Here is an 18,746-nt window from a genome sequence, read left to right on the forward strand (position 1 = left end):
TCGTAGATGGAGAGGGCGAAGGCAGGGGGTTTTGTTCATACCTGACAAGCAAAGTTCCAGTCAATTTCACAATGTCTAAGGGAAAAAGAAAGCGGAGATGGATCGCAATTGTGGGGCGTTGTCCGGAAGGTAAGACCCCACGGCCGTACGGGTACCAATGCGGCCCTTTCCCGGGCCGGACGGAGGCCCGCCCTCCCACGTGCCTCCTTAGGTAACCAGCACCGTATTAATAAGTCATCGCCTGCTTACCTCATCCGTGGTCTCACACCTCACCGTGCGAAGAACCCCAGCACTATGCTTTGGTGCCACTTCGTCGTTGACGACACTCAGCCCAGGCACCTTCAAACGGCCAAAAAGGCGCTGGCAACGACCGTCCCACATCCAACCCACCACAGTGCACACGTCCTGTCGCTATCGTCAGTCAAGGCCGACTTGCTATCGCATTGACTTATCGAACCTCACTATATCGAGACTTGGACTGTCCCTGGATCTCATCGAATCCTAGTATTCAATACTTGACACATCCCCGTCCGGTCTCTCTTCGCCCGCTTCAACCATGACAGACATCATAGCCGACCAGGCGCCGCCGGCCCTCGCCGTGCCGTCGGAAAAGGAAAAGAAATATGACCGCCAACTCAGGCTTTGGGCTGCGAGCGGGCAAGCTGCTCTGGAGTCTGCCAATATCTTGCTCGTAAATTCCGGCACGGGCACTGTAGGTGTTGAAACACTCAAGAATCTCGTACTTCCAGGTATGAAACCGGTAGCTTACATGCTGGCTCTGAATGTGCACTGCTGTTCTAATACTCATCATGCAAAACTAACGTTCTTAGGAATTGGAAATTTCACGATTGCTGATGATGCCGTTGTGAATGAGGCTGATCTTGGCGTCAACTTCTTCCTGGACGAGTCCCATCTCGGCAAGTCCAGGGCCCAGAGCTGTACTGAGCTTCTGCTAGAGCTCAATCCTGAGGTTCAGGGTGATTGGTATCCTAAGACTTCGGTGAGGCAAATGAATCATGGAACCTGTGTCACAAGACTAACACAGTAGCAGGAAAATACGGGCCTCCAGGATCTTCTCAAAACCTCCAACCCCTTCACCATCATCTTGTACACACTTCCCATGAAACAAGAAGACCTCACCGTACTCGAGTCGTACAGCCGAGAGCACAAGACGCCAGTGATCGCGATACACTCTGCGGGTTTCTACTCCTATTTCAGCACTCGTCTTCCAGGCATCTACCCCATCGTCGACACTCATCCTGACGTTACAGCCATCACGGACTTGCGGCTATTGACCCCGTGGGAAGAGCTGGAGGCCTTTGCCGACAGCCTGACGAAAGATATTGACAGTCTCGATAGCCATGAACACGGCCACCTGCCATTCGTTGTTATTCTCCTACACTACCTGAAAGAATGGAAGTCATCTCACGACTGTAAGCCCCCGAGCAACTATAAGGAAAAAGTCGAATTTCGCAAGACGGTGGCCGCTGCTACGAGAACAGACAACCCTGAAGGAGGTGAGGAAAACTTTGAGGAGGCTGAAGCTGCCGTGTTGAAGACTATTTCGCCACCGTCACTCCCTTCTGCCGTCAAGGAGGTCTTTGAGTACAAGCATGCCGACGAGGTGAGTGCCCGCTGTATTACCTAAAAAGGCCAACCCACCTAACAACTCTGCAGAACGAAGCCACCTCTAGCTTCTGGATCATCGCAGGAGCGGTCCGTGACTTTTATGAGAAGCACGGCTGTTTGCCAGTACCGGGCGGCCTCCCAGACATGAAGGCCCAAACTAGCGTATATGTTGAGCTTCAGAACATCTACAAGGCCAAGGCCCGCAAAGATGCGGCTGAGGTGCTTGAATCGGTCCGTCAGAAAGCCGGTGGCGAGGGCGTCGACGCAGCCGAGGTCGACTTGTTTTGTAAGAATGCGGCCTTTGTCAAGCTGGTCGTCCCTGCAAGTGGCGGGCCCGAACAGCTACGTAGCGTAGCAGGTGAGGAACATCTCCACGAGGATTGCCACAGCCGGTGCTCACACATTGCATTTACAGCGCAGGAATTTGCCAACGACGAAATGGCCAAGGAGGGCGTGGTGCCACTGTCGCTGTTCCCAATCTATCTCGCCCTCCAGTCCACGTCACACACACCCACGGCATCTTCGGATGAGATTCTAGACAAGATCAAGACACTGCTTCCAGACTGGAGCGACAACGAGCGGCTCGCGCAGGCGGCGCAAGAGGTAGCCAGGTCTGGCGGTGGAGAGCTGCACAACGTTTCCGCCGTGACAGGCGGTATGGTGGCTCAGGAGACGATCAAAATCATCACGAACCAATACGTACCCATCGAGAACACCTGCATATTCGACGGCATTGCAAGCCGATGCCAAATTCTTCGTCTCTAGGGGGTCGGAAATACTCTCCAATCCGGCCGCTCGTGGTAACTCCTGGCTTTCATGAGAACGGCCGTCCATGGACCATGGACCGTGGACCCCACTAGAGCAAGGCGTGCGGGGAAGCTGACGATGCTATGTCCAGCCAGCGTGGTTGGTGAAAAGTTGGGAGCAACTCCCCTTGGGCGGAGAGATGAGGGGAAGACGATGGTACGCACCGTGACCCTGGGAGAACCCCAAGGGGGAACCGTCCGGCATTGAAGTCGCAGATCCCGGAAGAATAGATTGTTTTTCCAATATTGGAGAAAGGTCAAACGGGGGTAGTGGTGGCAGTGGTACCTAGAGCTGGGAGACATGGAGATGGTTTCCGGGATGGCAATTTGTTTGGGGGAGGGGTGTGTGGTTGCAACTCTAGCGCCGCAGCAAACTGATTTGCAATGCTGGGGTTGGGCAAGGACACCACTTTAACCATCACTGGACCCTGTCGGATGGGTGTGTGGTTGTCTGGGCGGAGATCACGTCGGACCGCAGTCCCTTACAGCTACCTTACCTGGGATGTGGATGAATTGCGATGCGGCCAGGGGTATGCGGAACCGCTCTGGAGCAGATGGACGTGACGAGGGCTGACGATGGCGACCTGGAGAAGTCCACCTGCTATGCCTCATGATATGATTCTTGTCGGCTTCATAATCTTCAAGGACCCTATTCACCGCCAATTGTTCAGTCTTTGACCGCACATATGCAAATGATGAGTGATCTGTCAGTCTTGCCGTGATATCAGGTCCCGACAATGAAACTTCCGGATTGTGGGCAAAAGTGTCCGCAGTGAAAAGGCATCGATCGTCTGATCTGTACAGAGAGTACGACATTGAAAACACTGAAAATGCATGCCAAGAACTCGGACGATTTCGGAGAGATAAGGATTCTTTGCTTCTCAGATCATTCCGGTGGGATATGGGATATAATTCTTCAACGGCCCCCAAACCTTTGAATTTCCTTATTAAAAAGAAACTGATAAGTGAGAAGTGCTGGGTAGAAGATTCTTCCCTGACTCAAACGACGGCATATAACAGCGGAGCCGCCCGTTTATTGTGGTCTTATTCATACAGAAACAATGTAACATACTGCGCGACTGAGGGAATAAAACAACGTCAAACAAGTGAACACCAACCAAAACGATTCGGAAGTTCAAGAACAGAAAACCGCAAAGGGTATCAGGAACAATCCGACTTTGGAGCCGGATGTCCAGAATTTCCAATTCTGGAATATGAACGAGGGCGGCTCTGGACGGAACAGGAATCCGATTAGCGACAGCTAAGAAAGCGATTTCTTGGTATTGGTACAGAATCTGGACGTGATGGTCAGCATATTACCAAGGTTTTCGGCTGGCTTTCCGAAAGGACTGCCTCCAAGGCATTGGAAAGGCACGAAACTAGCGAAATGTCTGTCCGACAGTTCTTCAATGTCTGGCACGATCCATAAGCAATACGCAAGCCACCGGCGGGAATAAGAGGGTGTAGATGGGTGCAGATGGGCGTGTGTGTGCGTCTGAGCCGTGTCAGCAGACACCCATCAACTTCACGATCCTCTGCAGGTTCGTCCGGCTGGCCTTGCAGGCTGAACCGGCGGCGGGCGGCAAGGTCGGATACGTGCGGCGAGTTGCCCGAGCAAGTGTCAAAGTGGGCTTCCGTATGATGGGATGCGTACCTCCTGGGCTGGGCGATGCATCTCGAGACGGTTTGCAAGCCGCATGCCTCCATCGAGTTGCTATCATGGCGGTCAAGGAGGGACTATTCTCAGGATGCGCATCCAAGATGGGTCAGGGTGCATGGACTGCGCAGAATGTGACCGACAGGGAGACTTTGAACGGCGGCTATATCGTCAAATCCAAGTGATGGAGCAATAGCGCCGACTTGTTCTGCGGCGTAGTGCTACTTGTGCTGTTGCTTCGATCCCGCAGTGCGTTTGACGGGCCCAAGATCGAGGTGTGGAAATAGAGTCAATCTTCGTAGAGGACAAGAGCCGGCAAAAGGATTGACAAGACTTGTCAAAATGTATGACGTTTGCTCCAAAGCAGAATACCCTAGACTTCTTCTTCGCTCATCAGATGGACAAGCGGGTCCTGTATTGAACCGAGAATAACGAGCAGAGAAAGGCGCAGCCGTCTCTGTGCGGGCTGGCCCGTAAACGGGCTCGCTGCCCGTCAAGCAGAGCCGTCACTCGACAACTTTCCCTGTCTCTCGGGCGCAGCCGTCGAGCAGCCGAGCCAGATGCGTCAATAAGATTAGACACGTGTCGATAAAGGTGGCGGGCCGAATTGCTGTGCCGGCGAACATAGTAAGCTGGGCAGGCCTCTTTCGGAAGCCAGTTTGAACGACATGTACGAGCCTCGAAAATGCACACTCGAGAGCGCCCATGCGGCATTTCGCAGTCTTCGTGATCACTCCCGCGTATATCCCGCAGGAGGCCTTACAAGTTACGGATAGTCGTCGGAGAGGCCCTTGTCATTGTGATTACTCGCAAATTGAGCATACTCTGGGACCGGACTCGCGGAAGAATCTGGCTGAGTAAATCACGGTTACACTGCCCCGGTCGACCGTCGGCTTGAGAAGTTGCAAGCTTCAGTCAGCGTCGGACACAAGCCGCTACTGGAAGGCCAACCATGCTTCATGCAAACATACGCACCCCTACCTCCACAACCCGTGACTCAAAGATCCCCGCAGGAGAAGCGCGGCTAGACAGGAGACGACAAGTCTAGACGGTTCGCCGGGTCCGATACCCTCTGCTATTGCACAATCCTGAATCTGGGGAACCATGCCTTCAGGAACCTTGGAGATCATCCTCTGCAGACCATGGACAAGCTACTGCAGGAGTGCCTGGTGGTTTGCGACTGCGAAAACGATGCCGCCTCATTGATCGACGTGATCAAAGACCATCTTTTGCGGTGTTCTGTGATGCCAAAACATATCTCAGCCTGTAGTGTTGCCACTGGCCGGGAGTACCGCGTGAGGCACATGGCAACTCAAAGAGGGATATATCCCACAAGCCAGCATATGCCGTGGTCATGCAGATTAGCGAAAGACATTGTTTCATCTCAGGTTTTCGGGGAGGCCATTGTTCCCTGTAGTGGCGCGTGTAGTCGGCATTAGAGAGAGAGTAGTCTTCTCTTCAAAATCCAACGGTATGCAGGAGCAGGCACCCGCTCCAGGCCAGCGAGGAAGGGCGCCTAAGAGTGAGGTGCTGTCGGCTGACCGGATCGAGCATACCACACCTTAGTCGATGTGTTTTAGACTTCTAGTCATGCCTGGTCGATGGAGGAGGGAGGCAATGTTGTGGGGTATCGAATACCCAATAAGTGCGGATGCATTGCACGAGGTCAACCGCGAAGTGAAGGTTAGCTCTTGTCGAGCACATGAGCGGTCACCGCCACAGTACCAGGTCTTCAGTGCGGTGCGTCAGCGGGAGATTGAGACACAACGGCCCAGAGACAGACGTGATGGTGATAAGATCAGGGAGTCCCTCAGTGAGCCGTGTGTCGTTCTTTGGGTCCGCAAAGACCTAGATGCATTAGTGTGGCTTTTAGCAGTTGAATAGGTGTTCCTTACTTTAGGCAAATCTGCTCCTTTAACGGATGACGGGCGGCAGACAATACGCAGGGGACATGGGAACGGTTCGTCGGGAGAGGTGCCAGGTACAGCTCCTCAGCAAGGCGTGTCATTGCGTGGAAGGCTGTCCACCTGATGTGTCTTGCCGTTGTTGATTAGTGCAGGCTCTCCAGGTACAGTTGTCCCGTCCAGGTCGCGCACGCGAGACTCTGAACACATACCCAGTAATGATGGAGGCCGGCCGGAATAGAAACCAAGGGAGGAAAGGTCGAGACGGTAGAGGAGGCAGCGTGGTTGGAGGAACCAAACTTGTAATGCAAAGGGGTGTGGGGAGGGTAGGAGCGGTTATGGAGCTATATGAGACGGGCGGCAGATTCAAGTACTCCAAGAAGTAGAGGGAAGAAGCAGAAAAGAAGAATAGGCGCATGCTGGTGTGACATGGGCTGTGATGAATGCGTGACTGAGCCGCCTCGTCCGTCTGGCGCTCCTGTGAGAGGTACCCGTCGGTAGGGCCGGTCGTCCTGGATCGATGAAGCCAAAATTGAGACCCACGATGGGCGGCACATGCCGGCGGGAAGTGCTTTGAAACAGCCGAAAGCTTTCGGGATCGAAGCCGGGCAGAAATAAGGTCTCTTTGTTGGAGTGTAGTGGAAGCAAGTCTACTGAGACTTGGAAGATGCACCTATACTTGAACGCTGCTATGACTTCTAGATAGCTTCACGACGCTTGCCGCGAGTTTGGTCGCCTTCGGGTCCTGTAATGCGGCTTCCCATGACGAGGTTCACGATGAAACAATAAGACAGCCTTTCAGAGTCCGGCAAGCCGTTGATCAATTTCCTGCTTTTCGTTCGGTCAAGATGTCATCCCCTGATGGGCCGATGAGGGAGGGATGGTAAGCAAGCCGAAGTGAGATGCAATGAGCCGGTCCGCCAGTTAGAGCAGACCGGATCAGGACAGAGCAGAGGTGTAAGACATGAATTGATCAACCATATCGGACTGCTGGCGGGCTGCCGCATGAGGCCGAGAAGGTGTCGTCTCGTCTGTACATGGAAAACAGAGTCAGATGTCAAAGAAATTTATGTCCCCTCACAAATTGGAGGCCGTCTTCTTTAACAAGGATGCGGGGACAGCTTGGAGAAGCAGGGGGGAGGAGGGGGAGGGGCTTTAGAAAGAAGGTGTACGGATACCCTGGATCGGCGGTGGTACCACCCTGTTTATTTCTTCCACACCTCCTCCCTTCGCCACACGCCTCTACCACAGTAGGCGAATTAGCCTGGCACCCAGTCTATGAGAGGAAGCCCATGGTGACCGGCTGTCAAAATGGAGAGGATGGATAAAAAATTGAAAAAAAAAGAGCAGACAATGGAGCTTAGAGACAGGCTAAAAAGACTTGGTGTGCGATGCGCGTATGGATCTTGGTCCACATGTTCAGGACGGCTGCGGATATGCGCGGAGACGGAGACGGAAGGCCTGAAAGACACACCAAGGCTCGAAAAGAAAGGGAATAGAGGGTCGGGCAAGAGTCAAGAGCTTCGCGTTCGGCTAGAGCGGTACGGATAATAGCGCGCTGGTAAGGAATTCCAGACCGTGGTTATTGTCGTCGTTGAAATGAGGTGTAAATGCCATGGCTGAGGCGGGACTACATATTACCGGTGTGGCTGATGCTATTACCTTAGGTAAGCATGGAGAACCTGCCTCTTTTGACGCGAAAGGGGAACTGCTTTCCTGCCTCCCTCACGTCGACGGTCGCACGGTCGCACACGTCCAGAATTCGAGAAGGAAAAAGAAAGTTGGAGATAATGGTCCGTGTCTACTACGTATATGTTCCTTACTTAAGCACTGCTAAGGTACTCCGTAATGGAAGGCATCGTGGGCATTCGCGGACCGCAAGAAAAGCAATAACTTTAGCTTCACGCGCCAGGGGTTCGGCCCCGCCCGATTGAGATTCCCCACCAGTCAGTGGCTGACGGCTGTCACTGGGCACTTCAACCTAAACACTACTTCACCCGCTTGCCGTCCAACGTGGAAGCCATTGCCACTTACAATACGCACCTGACCGTGGATCAAGGTCCCAGGAACTATGTCTGAGAACGAATAAGGATCCCAGTAACCGTTCGGATGCCAGATGTGATGTGATGCGATGCGATGCGATGCGATGTTGCCTACAAGGTGTTTCTTATTACACACCTCCGTTTGGCAGTAAGGTACCTTTCCTTACCTTACATTACCTTACCTTACTTTATGGATACATGTCTAGGCATAGAAGGAAAGAGGTACCGAGGGTAAATTGATCTCATCGGGTGGTGGACACGCGCAGTAGGTAATCACGGTTGCGAGCGGTACGTTCACATCGTTGTCCCGTCTTCCGTTCTGTCCTCTGAGTGGTCTGTCAAACCCGTGGCCCGGTACGCTACCCCACTTTGACCCGACGTCCCCCCGCCCTCCCATCGCCGGTTTCCCCGCCCCCAGACCACTCACTCACTCTCTCATTCACTCATTCACATTGCTTGCCCTCCCCCAACCGCCAAACTTTGCCTGTTGATTAATTTAACAATTTGCCCATCGGTCCGGACGACAACACCAACCGTGTCCACCCATCCCTCCTGCGACTTCTTCGCTCCCATTTTCGCAAATCTCCTCACAACGAGGTTTAGAGCCATTTGCGCACTGCAACCTTACCCCAATCCCCATATTTTCGTCCGTACATTAGCCCATCGTGCCGTGTCACCTGAGCTGTGTTGTTGGTGTCGCTAACTGCTGACTTGCTGTATCTAGCAAACCTGCATTCTCCCACCCATCCCATCTTTCACCAGCCACAGTGACACAAACCTGTTATCCCTCCTCATCCTCATCCTTCTCCACACTCTCCAGATTTTCTGCCCCAATCACAGATCGCCTTGATATCCAAAGGGGGTGTGTCTTTCGCTTCATCCTCCGCTTCTTCCTGCTTTGCCTACCAATGACTTCTACTGCTATAAACCAACGATATAGCACTCTACCTACCAACAGTGATCTGCGCTGCTTTTACGCCTCTCCCACCATCTGAACTCTCTGTACCACGGTGCCTGTGTGCCTGTGTCGGCCGCTCGATAGTGGCCTTGGCCATGATCCTCAAGCCCCTGGAGTCCAAGACACCGCCACGAGGCTTCCCATCATGCCGTCCCACTCGAATCTCTGTGAGGCCAGGTCCACCACTCAGCGTTGCGCTTCACTCAGACCAGCGAGTTGTCGTACCTCATCTTTTGGTCTGATGATATAGTGTCTGGCGTGCCTAGGTATCGTTCCCGTCCCTCCGGAATTTGGCCCTGTTACGGTCCCGTTCACTCTCATGATCCGTCCACGCCCCTCCTCCAGGGATTCTGGGACAAGAAACCCCGGTCAGCGTTCCTGGCACTAGGTGCGAGTCTACGGCTCCACGCTGAACCTCGCAGGTTTGACTTTGACCACCTCTTCGGCTCGTCGCCTCCAAGGCTCCAACACGCCCATGTTTGTACACTCAATCCACTTCTCTCGGTTCCCCTCGTCCTAGCTCATTCTGCCCTCTGCCTCTTTCTCTCACTCTCTCTCACTCTCAAGAAATAGCCCACCAGCCGCCTCTTTCACACACCATGAACATATGCAATCGACATTCTACAGATGTCACCTCGCTATGGACCAGAGACACTTTGAATCTGGATCAAGCCCCCCTCCATTGTGAGCCCCCCAGTCACTTTCTTGGCCGTCTAGCCTGGTTTGGTTCCGGCCGGCCAACCCTAAGCTCAATTGCCTGTCCATCTTGCTTCACGTAGCCGACACGGCATTGAGGTTCCATCGCCTCTTTTCCCTCTCATTCAGTGCACCTCGAGACCCATGCTGCTTTTCCCCACACCCAGTGTTGCCGCGCCGGGTCCCTCGAATGGTTGCCGTGCTCGGGAGGGTGCTTCATTTTGACTCTACTCAACAACTCTCTCTTCCAGTTTGTATATAATGTCTGCGTCTGCGCCAACCTTGTTGACGAACTGATCTGTGCGTCTGGATTTCCCGCAAAGACAAAGATAGATCTTTTGATCATCTCAACGCCTCTTGACAGAATTACCCGAGGCTCTTGCGAATTATCTCAGCTTCTCATCGGCCAGAGCAACTCCATCTTCTCGGCAACCGCGAACATGGCTCCGTCCATCTCAGTACCCGCTCAGGGTGGAATGTTTCACACCTGTGAGTCTCTTTGAGCCCTGATTGTCTTCTCCAACTCACACCATCCAGTCCAGGGCGTGACGCCACGGAAGCAGACGTCAGAGTCGCAGGAAGGCGGCAAATCGACGAGCTCGTCAGGCTCGAAGAGAATCACTACCCCACATGCTTGTGCCGAGTGCAAGAGACGAAAGATGTACGTTCCGCTCGGCCTCTCTTGACCCGATATCATCTGACCTCTTTGACAGCCGCTGTGATGGCCAACAGCCATGCGGCCAATGTCTCTCAAGCCGGGCTCCCAAGCGCTGCTTTTATGACAAGCACAGACAGCGCGTCATTCCGTCTCGCAAGACGCTCGAGGCACTCTCACAGTCTCTCGAAGAATGCCGCTCTGTGCTCAAGCGTCTTTTTCCCCATCAAGACGTACAATCGTTACTCCCATTATCTCGCCACGACCTCCTTGGCCTCCTTGAACACCCGGTCCTGGATACGCCAACCGCGCTACCCTCACCGCCTCTCAACACCTCCCCCCTCTCACAAGAACTAGACTCCCCGGTTTGCTCCGGCTCCGAGCGGGGCTTCTCGAGCCTCGAGCTCATGCCTGGCCGGGACACCGAGTGGGACGAAGAACGCCGCGTACGCGATCCTATCCCCATTGAGGCCGACGATGTCAACGCCCTCTCGCTGTCCGTGGACCGTCAATCGTCATATCTCGGCGCCTCTTCAATCAAAGCAGCGCTCATGTGTCTCATGAAGGTTCAGCCGGCACTTCGCAACGCGCTCACCACGCCGCTCCAGAGCGCCGAAGTCACACACAGCTTCCCATCTATGCGACAGAGAAGCGCCGTGCCCAAGGATACCCAGCGCATCCCGTGGTCATGGAAGGGCCAGACGCTCATTGATGCTTACTTCAAACGCATTCATGTCTTCGTTCCCATGCTGGACGAGGCCGCTTTCCGAGCCGATTATCTGGAAGGCCAGCGCTTTGATGCCCCCTGGCTAGCATTACTGAACATGGTCTTTGCTATGGGCAGCATTGTCGCTATGAAGTCGGACGATTACAACCACATCAACTACTATAATAGGGCCATGGAGCATCTGCCCATAGATGCCTTTGGCAGCAGCCATATCGAAATGGTACAAGCCCTCGCGCTGATCGGAGGCTACTATCTGCACTACATCAACAGACCCAACATGGCCAACGCTGTCCTTGGCGCGGCCATTAGAATGGCAAGCGCCCTCGGCCTTCACAGAGAGAGCCTGGCGCAAGGGTCCAGCGACATTGCCGCCGCCGAGACCAGACGCCGTACGTGGTGGAGTCTCTTCTGCCTCGATACATGGGCAACAACAACAATGGGACGACCCTCGTTCGGCCGATGGGGCCCTGCCATTAACATCCGGCCGCCAGAATTTGGAATCAGCCAGGGCCGGGACTCTGCGCAGCACGCCGGCATCTTGCCCCTCATCGAGAATATCAAGTTCTGCAAGATTGCCACACAGATCCAGGACCTGTTGGCCATTTCGCCCCTCCTCCGCGCAGAAGACCGCTGCAACCTCGACGGGCAGCTGGTCAACTGGTACAGCAGCCTACCGTGGCTCCTGAGAACGACGGACCCCTGCGCGGAGCCGTTGTACATTGCCCGATGCATCATGAAGTGGCGATATCAGAACCTGCGGATGCTCCTCCACCGACCCGTTCTGCTGAGTCTGGCTAGCAACGGCTCGCTGTCTCACGTGGCCGAGCAGGACGTCACGGCCATTGAGACGTGCCGCGAGCTCGCGAAGCAGACCATTGAGGATATTGCCCGGGAATGGACTCGCAACCAAATGTCTGGATGGAACGCTGTGTGGTTCCTCTACCAAGCGGCCATGATCCCACTGGTCAGCACGTTCTGGGAATGGAATAGCCCGCGTGTGGCCGACTGGCACCAGCAGATCGAGACGATCCTCGACCTGCTGGAGGCTATGGAGGACTGGTCATTGGCGGCGAAGCGTAGCCGAGAGGTCGTGTGGCGAATGTACGAAGCCTCTCGACAGCCGTCGATGCGGTCAGAAAGCCCTCTGCAAGGGTTGGCGGGCGAGCAAGGGATGCTGATGGCGGAGGCGGAGCTGCACATGTCACCCATCGGCCTGGAGCCGGAAGGGATGGGCATGATGGGCATGCTCGATCAGCATGGACTATGGGATATGGACGGCATGTATTGGGGCCAGGATCCTGACCAGGCCGTCGACTTTTCCCCGTACAACGTGAGCGAGCATATGATGCATATGGACTACGGTATGATGGGCAGCCAGGTAGCCGGCATGGAGGGCGGCTTCTTCGTCCACTGATGTGTCACATTAGGGATTTTGCTCTGGCTTTGTTTCTCTGGTACATACTTGGATCCTGATGCTGGGATTGGGACACTTGGCGGAGGGCGTTATAGGCCGAAGCCAGAGACGCTGTACATAAGCTCGCATGCCCAAAAAGGTGAGCCAAATAGTGCTCGGAGTTTCTTGGAACGTACGCCAGTCACATTGACGGGGCCAAAAAGAGGAAAAGGGGGAGGGTGGCGGGCGCGCCTGAAAGCATGGAAAACGGGACATGATGGCAGCGAAGATTACTGGAAACGCCCCGAAATGACGATGACGATTTTACGTATGACCTGCAATCAAACGAGACCCCATGAAGAAAACAAACTGTGACAAGAGACAGCCTGGAGCTCACTTTAACCCCGGGCTCACTCGCCGGCCCGCCGTTGGCAACAATGACATCGACCACGTGTGTTTTTGCCATGCGAGGAGCTACTCTGGAGTGCCGGCAAGGCAAGACTGGGCCTCGTCGGCCGGTCCTACGATCCTCATGAGCCCCTGCGTGGCCGCATAACTTTACGTCCTGCTGCGGCCATGGCAGGCACATGGCTGTAAAGAGGCCTTGGATGCGAGTGATGTGCAGAGTCCTACGTACCGCGAAGTCATGGAGCATTATTCAACTTTCCCATCCTTGAGAAGCGGGAGGTTGTTCCATAACAAGATGTGCTCCAGAGCATCAGCGAATTGTAGGTCTGCTGACGAATAGCAGGAGCTTCACCTACCCCTGAACAACACATAGCGCAAGTGTACCTTACCTCGGGTTGCACAACTATGACAGGGCACAAAGGAGGGGACTTTTTGTTACTCATTTCAAGCATAACGTCGCGATCGGGAGAGCGGGCGATCATGCCATGGCGTCGGCCGGGACGAGGCTGGCTGGGAGGTGAGTGGTTGGAACGGAGCAGGATGGTTCGTCAAAGGTTCGTCAATGGTGGCCATTTCTCTTAGCGTCATGCTCCCCATTCCTCAAAGAGAAGCTTAGGGTTCATGTACGTAGTAGAGGTTAGAGCTGGAGAGGTTGAGGTTGAGTGAGGTTTCCATGATCCGAGGTAAGGTGAACCAAGCTAGGATGAACGCGCAGATATCCGAGAGGACCCGAGTTGCGATTGGGCGGGTAAATGGGATGGTGGAGGTGTCAAGGATGGCCTCTCTGGGATGTCGGCCCGCAGAGAGCAGAGTTACCCCTGTTCTGTACTCCCCCTCATACATAGTAGACGCCACGCACCCCACACATCCAGAATCATCCCATTATCCTTGTTCTAGTCCTGGTTCTTCTGACTTCTCTTCAGTCCCTGTTTTCCCCTCCCCTCTGGCACCTCACATGCCTCGCTCTTCCGTTTATTTCTCATTGTACCTTGCCTGCTACGCCACATAACGATTCTACGGTGATTTGACAATGTAGGCGATCGGCAGAGACCCTTGTCGCCGTGGTGTTCTTCGTCTGTCCGGGGAAAATAAGATAGTGTTGAATATTTAACGAGATGCCACGCTACTGGAGCCTTCCAGCGCGAAGAGCCTTATAGTGCGCGACGAGCATGCCTCTACCCTTGTTTTCAGGACCAGGTTTGTCTTACCGTTGGGCAAGAGCAGAGACATGGAAACGCGTATCTGTACGATGAGCGAATCATAAGTCTTGTTTGCTTGAGAATGCCAGGAACATTTCACTAGGAAGAGGACCGTTAAGCTCAATGATGCTCGTATGCCGCTGCCAGGCCCTTTCTGGCTCAAATGAGTCTCATCAGAGGTTGACGTACTTGACAAGGGGCTTCTGCAGGAGTGTGGCGTCGAGAGAGACGCCCGACGCCCGTTATAACAGATGCCGAGCCCAGTCATTCTTTACTCCACGGCAATTCAATAAGATATATCTTGAGGTTGTACACAGTGAAACCTGACATTACACTCTGTGTCTAGTTGCCGCGACTCTCGCTTCTGGGACGTTTGTGTGCCTTCAACTGAAGACTATATCACAGTACACAAGGGTTGCGGTGTTACATTGTAGGCCAGGATGTAGTCTTCTTCTAGATTCTAGACTCCCAGTGACTAGTGTTCTTTGCCAATTGAGCCGAGAGACTTAATGCTAGGGCGCCAGGACACGATGTGACTCGGCCGTCCCACCACGAATAAGGCTTTGCTCATCTCTTGACACCCGGCCTAAGTTCCCGATGGCACCGGCGTGCCAATAGCCTCGGTCGACGGGATGCGACGAGGCATACGAGTCATGCCTCCAGCGGGCGGTGCGACCCCCGGGTCATGCTCTACTCAGAATTAGCGGAAACACCGAGGCTCAATATTGTCCCTTCGGACTCCTCGAAGTCTTGGTGAAACTCGTTGGGGACCACTGAGCTACCGGTAATTAGACGAAGTAGAAAGCGAAGCAGAATTCTGGTGACACTGCTTCATGCATGTCTCATCGTCGACACGGCCACAGCGGCGAAAAGTGCCGGCCCGCTGATTCGGTTAACTGTGGGTCACCCAAACCCGGCCGATAGACCGAGACGAAACGAACCGCACTGCGGGGATTGGGGGCCGTTGGGATGCGCCCCACTCCGGTGCAGTCGGGCTGGGTCTCCCACCGGCTCCGGCAGCCGACTTTCTAGATGCTTTCCTCAGCTTCGAAAACAGACGATCGGCCTCCGATTCGCAACATTATTCGTTGAGAACCAAGACAAAGACGCCAGCGTTTCCATCACTTCAAGGGCAAGCCCGTCAGTATCGTAAAGTGAGTTCAAGCGATGTTGATAGGCCAGGCATCTCATTTCAATAGTATGTGACCCATGCCTCTTCTCTCGCGGAAGAGTCACGGCCATATCGTAGGCGGGTATCTACTAGCATTTACTCGAGGAACGACGAGGCAGGAACATCTTCATAAGTCCATGCTGTAAGTACTAGGTACGTGCCTGCACCAAATGAAAGTGGGTAATTGTGGTAGGTCCTCACCACCTTCCTTACCTTAAGGTACCTTACCTATCGTGAGGGCGGACCTCACTTATTAGTTTGAGCACGCGGAGAAATATCGGCCAGCTCACTGCCCTACGAGTAGGTCAGATGAGGAAAGTACCCCAGGAAGGCTAAGTCCAACATCAATGAAATTCTTTACCCGCAACAATGACATCCGTTCTTCTCTCGAACGCTCTTGAAATACCGATACCCTTCACCTCTGGGAGTTCTTTTGAGAAAGATCCGAGATAAAATCGAACCTAGTCCTCTGGACAGGCACTCGCACTTTGCGAGCGAATCACGAAAATCCATACTCTGTCTTCGAAACAACTACTCGATACATCGCGGCGGTGAAGAGCCAGACCAGCATCGAGGTTCCCCAAACGTAGCAAATCCTACAGCCTCCCCTTAATCCAAGGGCCAGCATCAGCGTTGGCCATGGAACATACTCTTAAATGCAACGTTCTCAAGTGTCGGAAAGAGCTCAGTGACCAGGCTTTGGTCACCACGTGCAGGTGAGTAAGATATCCTTAAGCAAATCAAGCAGCCGCTAGCTAACTGAACCTGTGCAGCCACATCTTTTGTGTAGACTGCTCTAAGCGTCATGGCTTGACGGGCCAGGCTCAGGTTCGCCGCAAGTCGTGCCCGGCTTGTGAATGCCAGCTCAACAATCCAGACGACGCTGTGGTGACCAACTTGAACCTGACCGAAGACTACAAAACCAGCGTTCTCAGCGGGCTGAGCCCCAACATAATCATGGAATGTGCAGGAAGGGCTCTGAGCTTTTGGGCCTACCAGACTACCCAAGAAGTGTGAGCTAGTCCCTGTCCCAATTCCTTCGGTATTGGTCACTTACCTAGCATAGTATATACCAGCGCTATCTCGAAAAGACGCTGACGGAGAAGCTGAAAACCCTAAACACCAAATTCGAAAAGACGGTGGGTGATGCGAATGCCGACATTTCGAGTCTCCAGGAAAAGATGCGAGGTACGAAACAACAGCGTGGCCGTCTTTTGAGGTCACAGACAAGTTTGCTAATGTCCAGTAGCTCTCTCAGTTGACTACGACGACATGCGACGGAAACACGAAGAACTTGCGCGTTCCTACCAAGACAAGTGCCGCAAGCTCACACAAGTTCAGGAACTCTACGACAAGGTCAAGCGGAAAGCCGAGTTGGGACAGATGGAGGCTGCCGCCTCGGATGCAGTTGACTCCAACCTTCAATACGACTTACAATTACCGGCTTTTGAGTTTCCTGAACCCGCAGCGAGGCAAAACATCTACGAATCGCAGTCGCAGTCTGCGTACAACAATGCACATTCCTACGTCGGGCCGGAAAGGGGACATCGAAGACCTCTTGCTGGCGGAGGAGGTTCCGGGCCGCTTCGCGACGACAGAGCTTGGTCAAAACCAGAACCTGCTCAAGGTAAGCCGGATATTATTAACATGCGACGAAACTGCACGCTGACAAAAGCGAAGGCGGCATCATGAGCACCCCACGAGGTACACCCCGAGGACATGGCAGTGGCAGCCATGAAAGGTTCGGGCTATCGATTGCGTCCGGGCTGGGAACGGGAACGGGAACACCAATGCCTCGCGGTCCTTCGGGGAGCCTCCCACTTGTAAGACACCCGCCCATATCGCGTGGGCGAGGTCTTGGAGTTGGCCTCTCTTCCGGTATCCGGACTGGTCATACCAGTCACCGTAGTCATGGCTCTACGGGACGCGACGAAACGGAGCCATATTTCTATTGTATTTCTTCCATCCTTCGCCTCTGAAACATCGCGACTAACGACTTGGGACAGCAGTCAAACGTCCAGGCCTTGCTCCCGCAGCATTTGGTCATTTGGCGGACCCGTGACATGGGCCATGATTGTTCTCTTCGAGAACAGATGCCTTTGTTGTCTAGACACGTGTTTGGAGGGACCAATAGATGGAGAAGTTGCAAAAGGAATATGGACGATAGAGAAACCACATACTTGTTTTCAACATGAAGGCTCTTGTTCAAGAGTTTGAAACGAGGTCGAGACCTTGTTCAAGGATGGGCCACGAGTTGTAGCCGAAGAAGCAGGAGCCTTTGGGTACGGAGATGTGACTTATATCAAGGGCGATGACGGTAGGCGTTTGACAGTCCTTTGGTAATTGATATACGCATATCAGTCTTGTCTTTAGTCGATTTGAGTTGCTGAGCCTACCAGCGAGAACTCGGTACACTATCATGCCACGATTCGGCCGACCAAGGTCCATCAAGAGATACAGCTCAACGTCGTCGTTGTCGCGGGTGGGCGAAGAGCGTTACATCGAAACTGGCCAAGAGAGTCCCAAGACTATGCCGAAGAAACGGAAGAAACTGCAAAAGTTCAACAGACCTCGCGCCAAGAGCGGCAGCAACGGCGATGTGTTAGGCGGCAGATGGCTACAAGCAGCAGCGCAACGATCGGTGCAGTGGTGGCGACAGTGCAGAGGTAGGAGACACAGCCTGGAAGCACGAAGACAGCAGAAACCTCGACTACTAGTTTCGTCACCGATACATGTCGACAGCAGTCAGACGGCCTTGATTTATAGCGCATTGCCTGTTCTCCCGGAGCTGGGATCCGGGCCACCGCATAGGCGCAAGCTGGGATTGCAATGGGAGGCGTTGGGGAGTCATCCCATTTGGAGGACAGGTGAAAGCCAGGACGAGCGTTGACAGTGGGGTGAGGGGTCAGCGACGGATGATGCGCGGCGGGAGGGCGGATGCCATTCGCTGCAGCCCCGGACGATGGTGTATGACGTTGGTGCTCAACATCGGCGCTCGGTGGTTTCAGATATCAAAGCGGGCGGGAACAAGACACAAATCCAAGGAGAGTTGGTGATGCTGGTAGAGCAGACGGGATGTTGAGACGAAAGAAGGCTATAAATGGGAAGTTAAGCACAGCGTGATATCATTGGGGGCGGGGGTGGGTCGACGAGCTGCCCCTTGCAAGCAGAAGTGATATTGACTTGGACTTGGAGAGCTTCATTCGACCCAAGTATTGTAGTGTACAATATGTTGAGTGTGATACGGAGCCATGTTGTTCCGGGGGACACTCGAGAGCCTATAAATCAATCCCTTTGATAGTCACGAGGAATAAGAAAGAAAGCGAATAGCAAAAGGAAAAAAGTCTCGACTTGATACATGCGTGGCGGTTTGAAGACAAGTTGCCATAGATGTACGATGGACCCCGCAACCATGTGGTTTATTAGATTGTGCACCAATTTCAAGATGGGAAAAGAAAGAGCAGAGAAGGGAATAAGAAATTATCTCGGGCCAAGGTTGCG

At 53.7% G+C, this 18,746-nt stretch overlaps 7 protein-coding genes across 7 annotated transcripts; 6 read left to right on the forward strand and 1 right to left on the reverse strand.

The window, feature by feature from the left end:
• Positions 1-294: 294 nt before the first annotated feature.
• On the forward strand, positions 295-2,394 carry CLUP02_17376 (ThiF family protein; the record flags this gene model as incomplete). The annotated part of the gene is made up of 5 exons (XM_049296288.1): positions 295-420; positions 506-749; positions 831-1,000; positions 1,052-1,624; positions 1,678-2,394. 5 exons carry the CDS (start codon positions 295-297, stop codon positions 2,392-2,394), a joined length of 1,830 nt encoding a protein of 609 aa, XP_049137512.1.
• A 1,802-nt stretch (positions 2,395-4,196) lies between these two features.
• On the forward strand, positions 4,197-5,658 carry CLUP02_17377 (uncharacterized protein; the record flags this gene model as incomplete). Its single annotated transcript, XM_049296289.1, has 8 exons — positions 4,197-4,273; positions 4,343-4,367; positions 4,460-4,506; positions 4,594-4,674; positions 4,770-4,949; positions 5,025-5,084; positions 5,141-5,387; positions 5,458-5,658. 8 exons carry the CDS (start codon positions 4,197-4,199, stop codon positions 5,656-5,658), a joined length of 918 nt encoding a protein of 305 aa, XP_049137513.1.
• A 144-nt stretch (positions 5,659-5,802) lies between these two features.
• On the reverse strand, positions 5,803-7,613 carry CLUP02_17378 (uncharacterized protein; the record flags this gene model as incomplete). Its single annotated transcript, XM_049296290.1, has 10 exons — positions 5,803-5,940; positions 6,044-6,111; positions 6,165-6,474; positions 6,540-6,649; positions 6,709-6,827; positions 6,943-7,022; positions 7,078-7,197; positions 7,268-7,299; positions 7,365-7,457; positions 7,574-7,613. 10 exons carry the CDS (start codon positions 7,611-7,613, stop codon positions 5,803-5,805), a joined length of 1,110 nt encoding a protein of 369 aa, XP_049137514.1.
• Positions 7,614-8,974: 1,361 nt separating this feature from the next.
• On the forward strand, positions 8,975-9,238 carry CLUP02_17379 (uncharacterized protein; the record flags this gene model as incomplete). Its single annotated transcript, XM_049296291.1, has 1 exon — positions 8,975-9,238. A coding segment is annotated over one exon (264 nt), but the record flags the coding sequence as incomplete, so codon positions are not given.
• Positions 9,239-9,882: 644 nt separating this feature from the next.
• CLUP02_17380 (fungal specific transcription factor domain-containing protein) lies at positions 9,883-12,488 on the forward strand (the record flags this gene model as incomplete). Its single annotated transcript, XM_049296292.1, has 4 exons — positions 9,883-9,942; positions 10,088-10,181; positions 10,230-10,353; positions 10,406-12,488. 4 exons carry the CDS (start codon positions 9,883-9,885, stop codon positions 12,486-12,488), a joined length of 2,361 nt encoding a protein of 786 aa, XP_049137516.1.
• Positions 12,489-15,884: 3,396 nt separating this feature from the next.
• CLUP02_17381 (E3 ubiquitin-protein ligase CCNB1IP1) lies at positions 15,885-17,307 on the forward strand (the record flags this gene model as incomplete). Its single annotated transcript, XM_049296293.1, has 5 exons — positions 15,885-15,961; positions 16,019-16,258; positions 16,312-16,433; positions 16,495-16,872; positions 17,252-17,307. The coding sequence occupies 5 exons, from the start codon at positions 15,885-15,887 to the stop codon at positions 17,305-17,307; spliced, it is 873 nt and encodes a 290-aa protein (XP_049137517.1).
• Positions 17,308-17,664: 357 nt separating this feature from the next.
• On the forward strand, positions 17,665-18,135 carry CLUP02_17382 (uncharacterized protein; the record flags this gene model as incomplete). The annotated part of the gene is made up of 1 exon (XM_049296294.1): positions 17,665-18,135. The coding sequence occupies one exon, from the start codon at positions 17,665-17,667 to the stop codon at positions 18,133-18,135; it is 471 nt and encodes a 156-aa protein (XP_049137518.1).
• Positions 18,136-18,746: the final 611 nt, after the last annotated feature.

The sequence above is a fragment of the Colletotrichum lupini genome, chromosome 10, assembly GCF_023278565.1.
Source record: "Colletotrichum lupini chromosome 10, complete sequence".
Classification (NCBI taxonomy): domain Eukaryota; kingdom Fungi; phylum Ascomycota; class Sordariomycetes; order Glomerellales; family Glomerellaceae; genus Colletotrichum; species Colletotrichum lupini.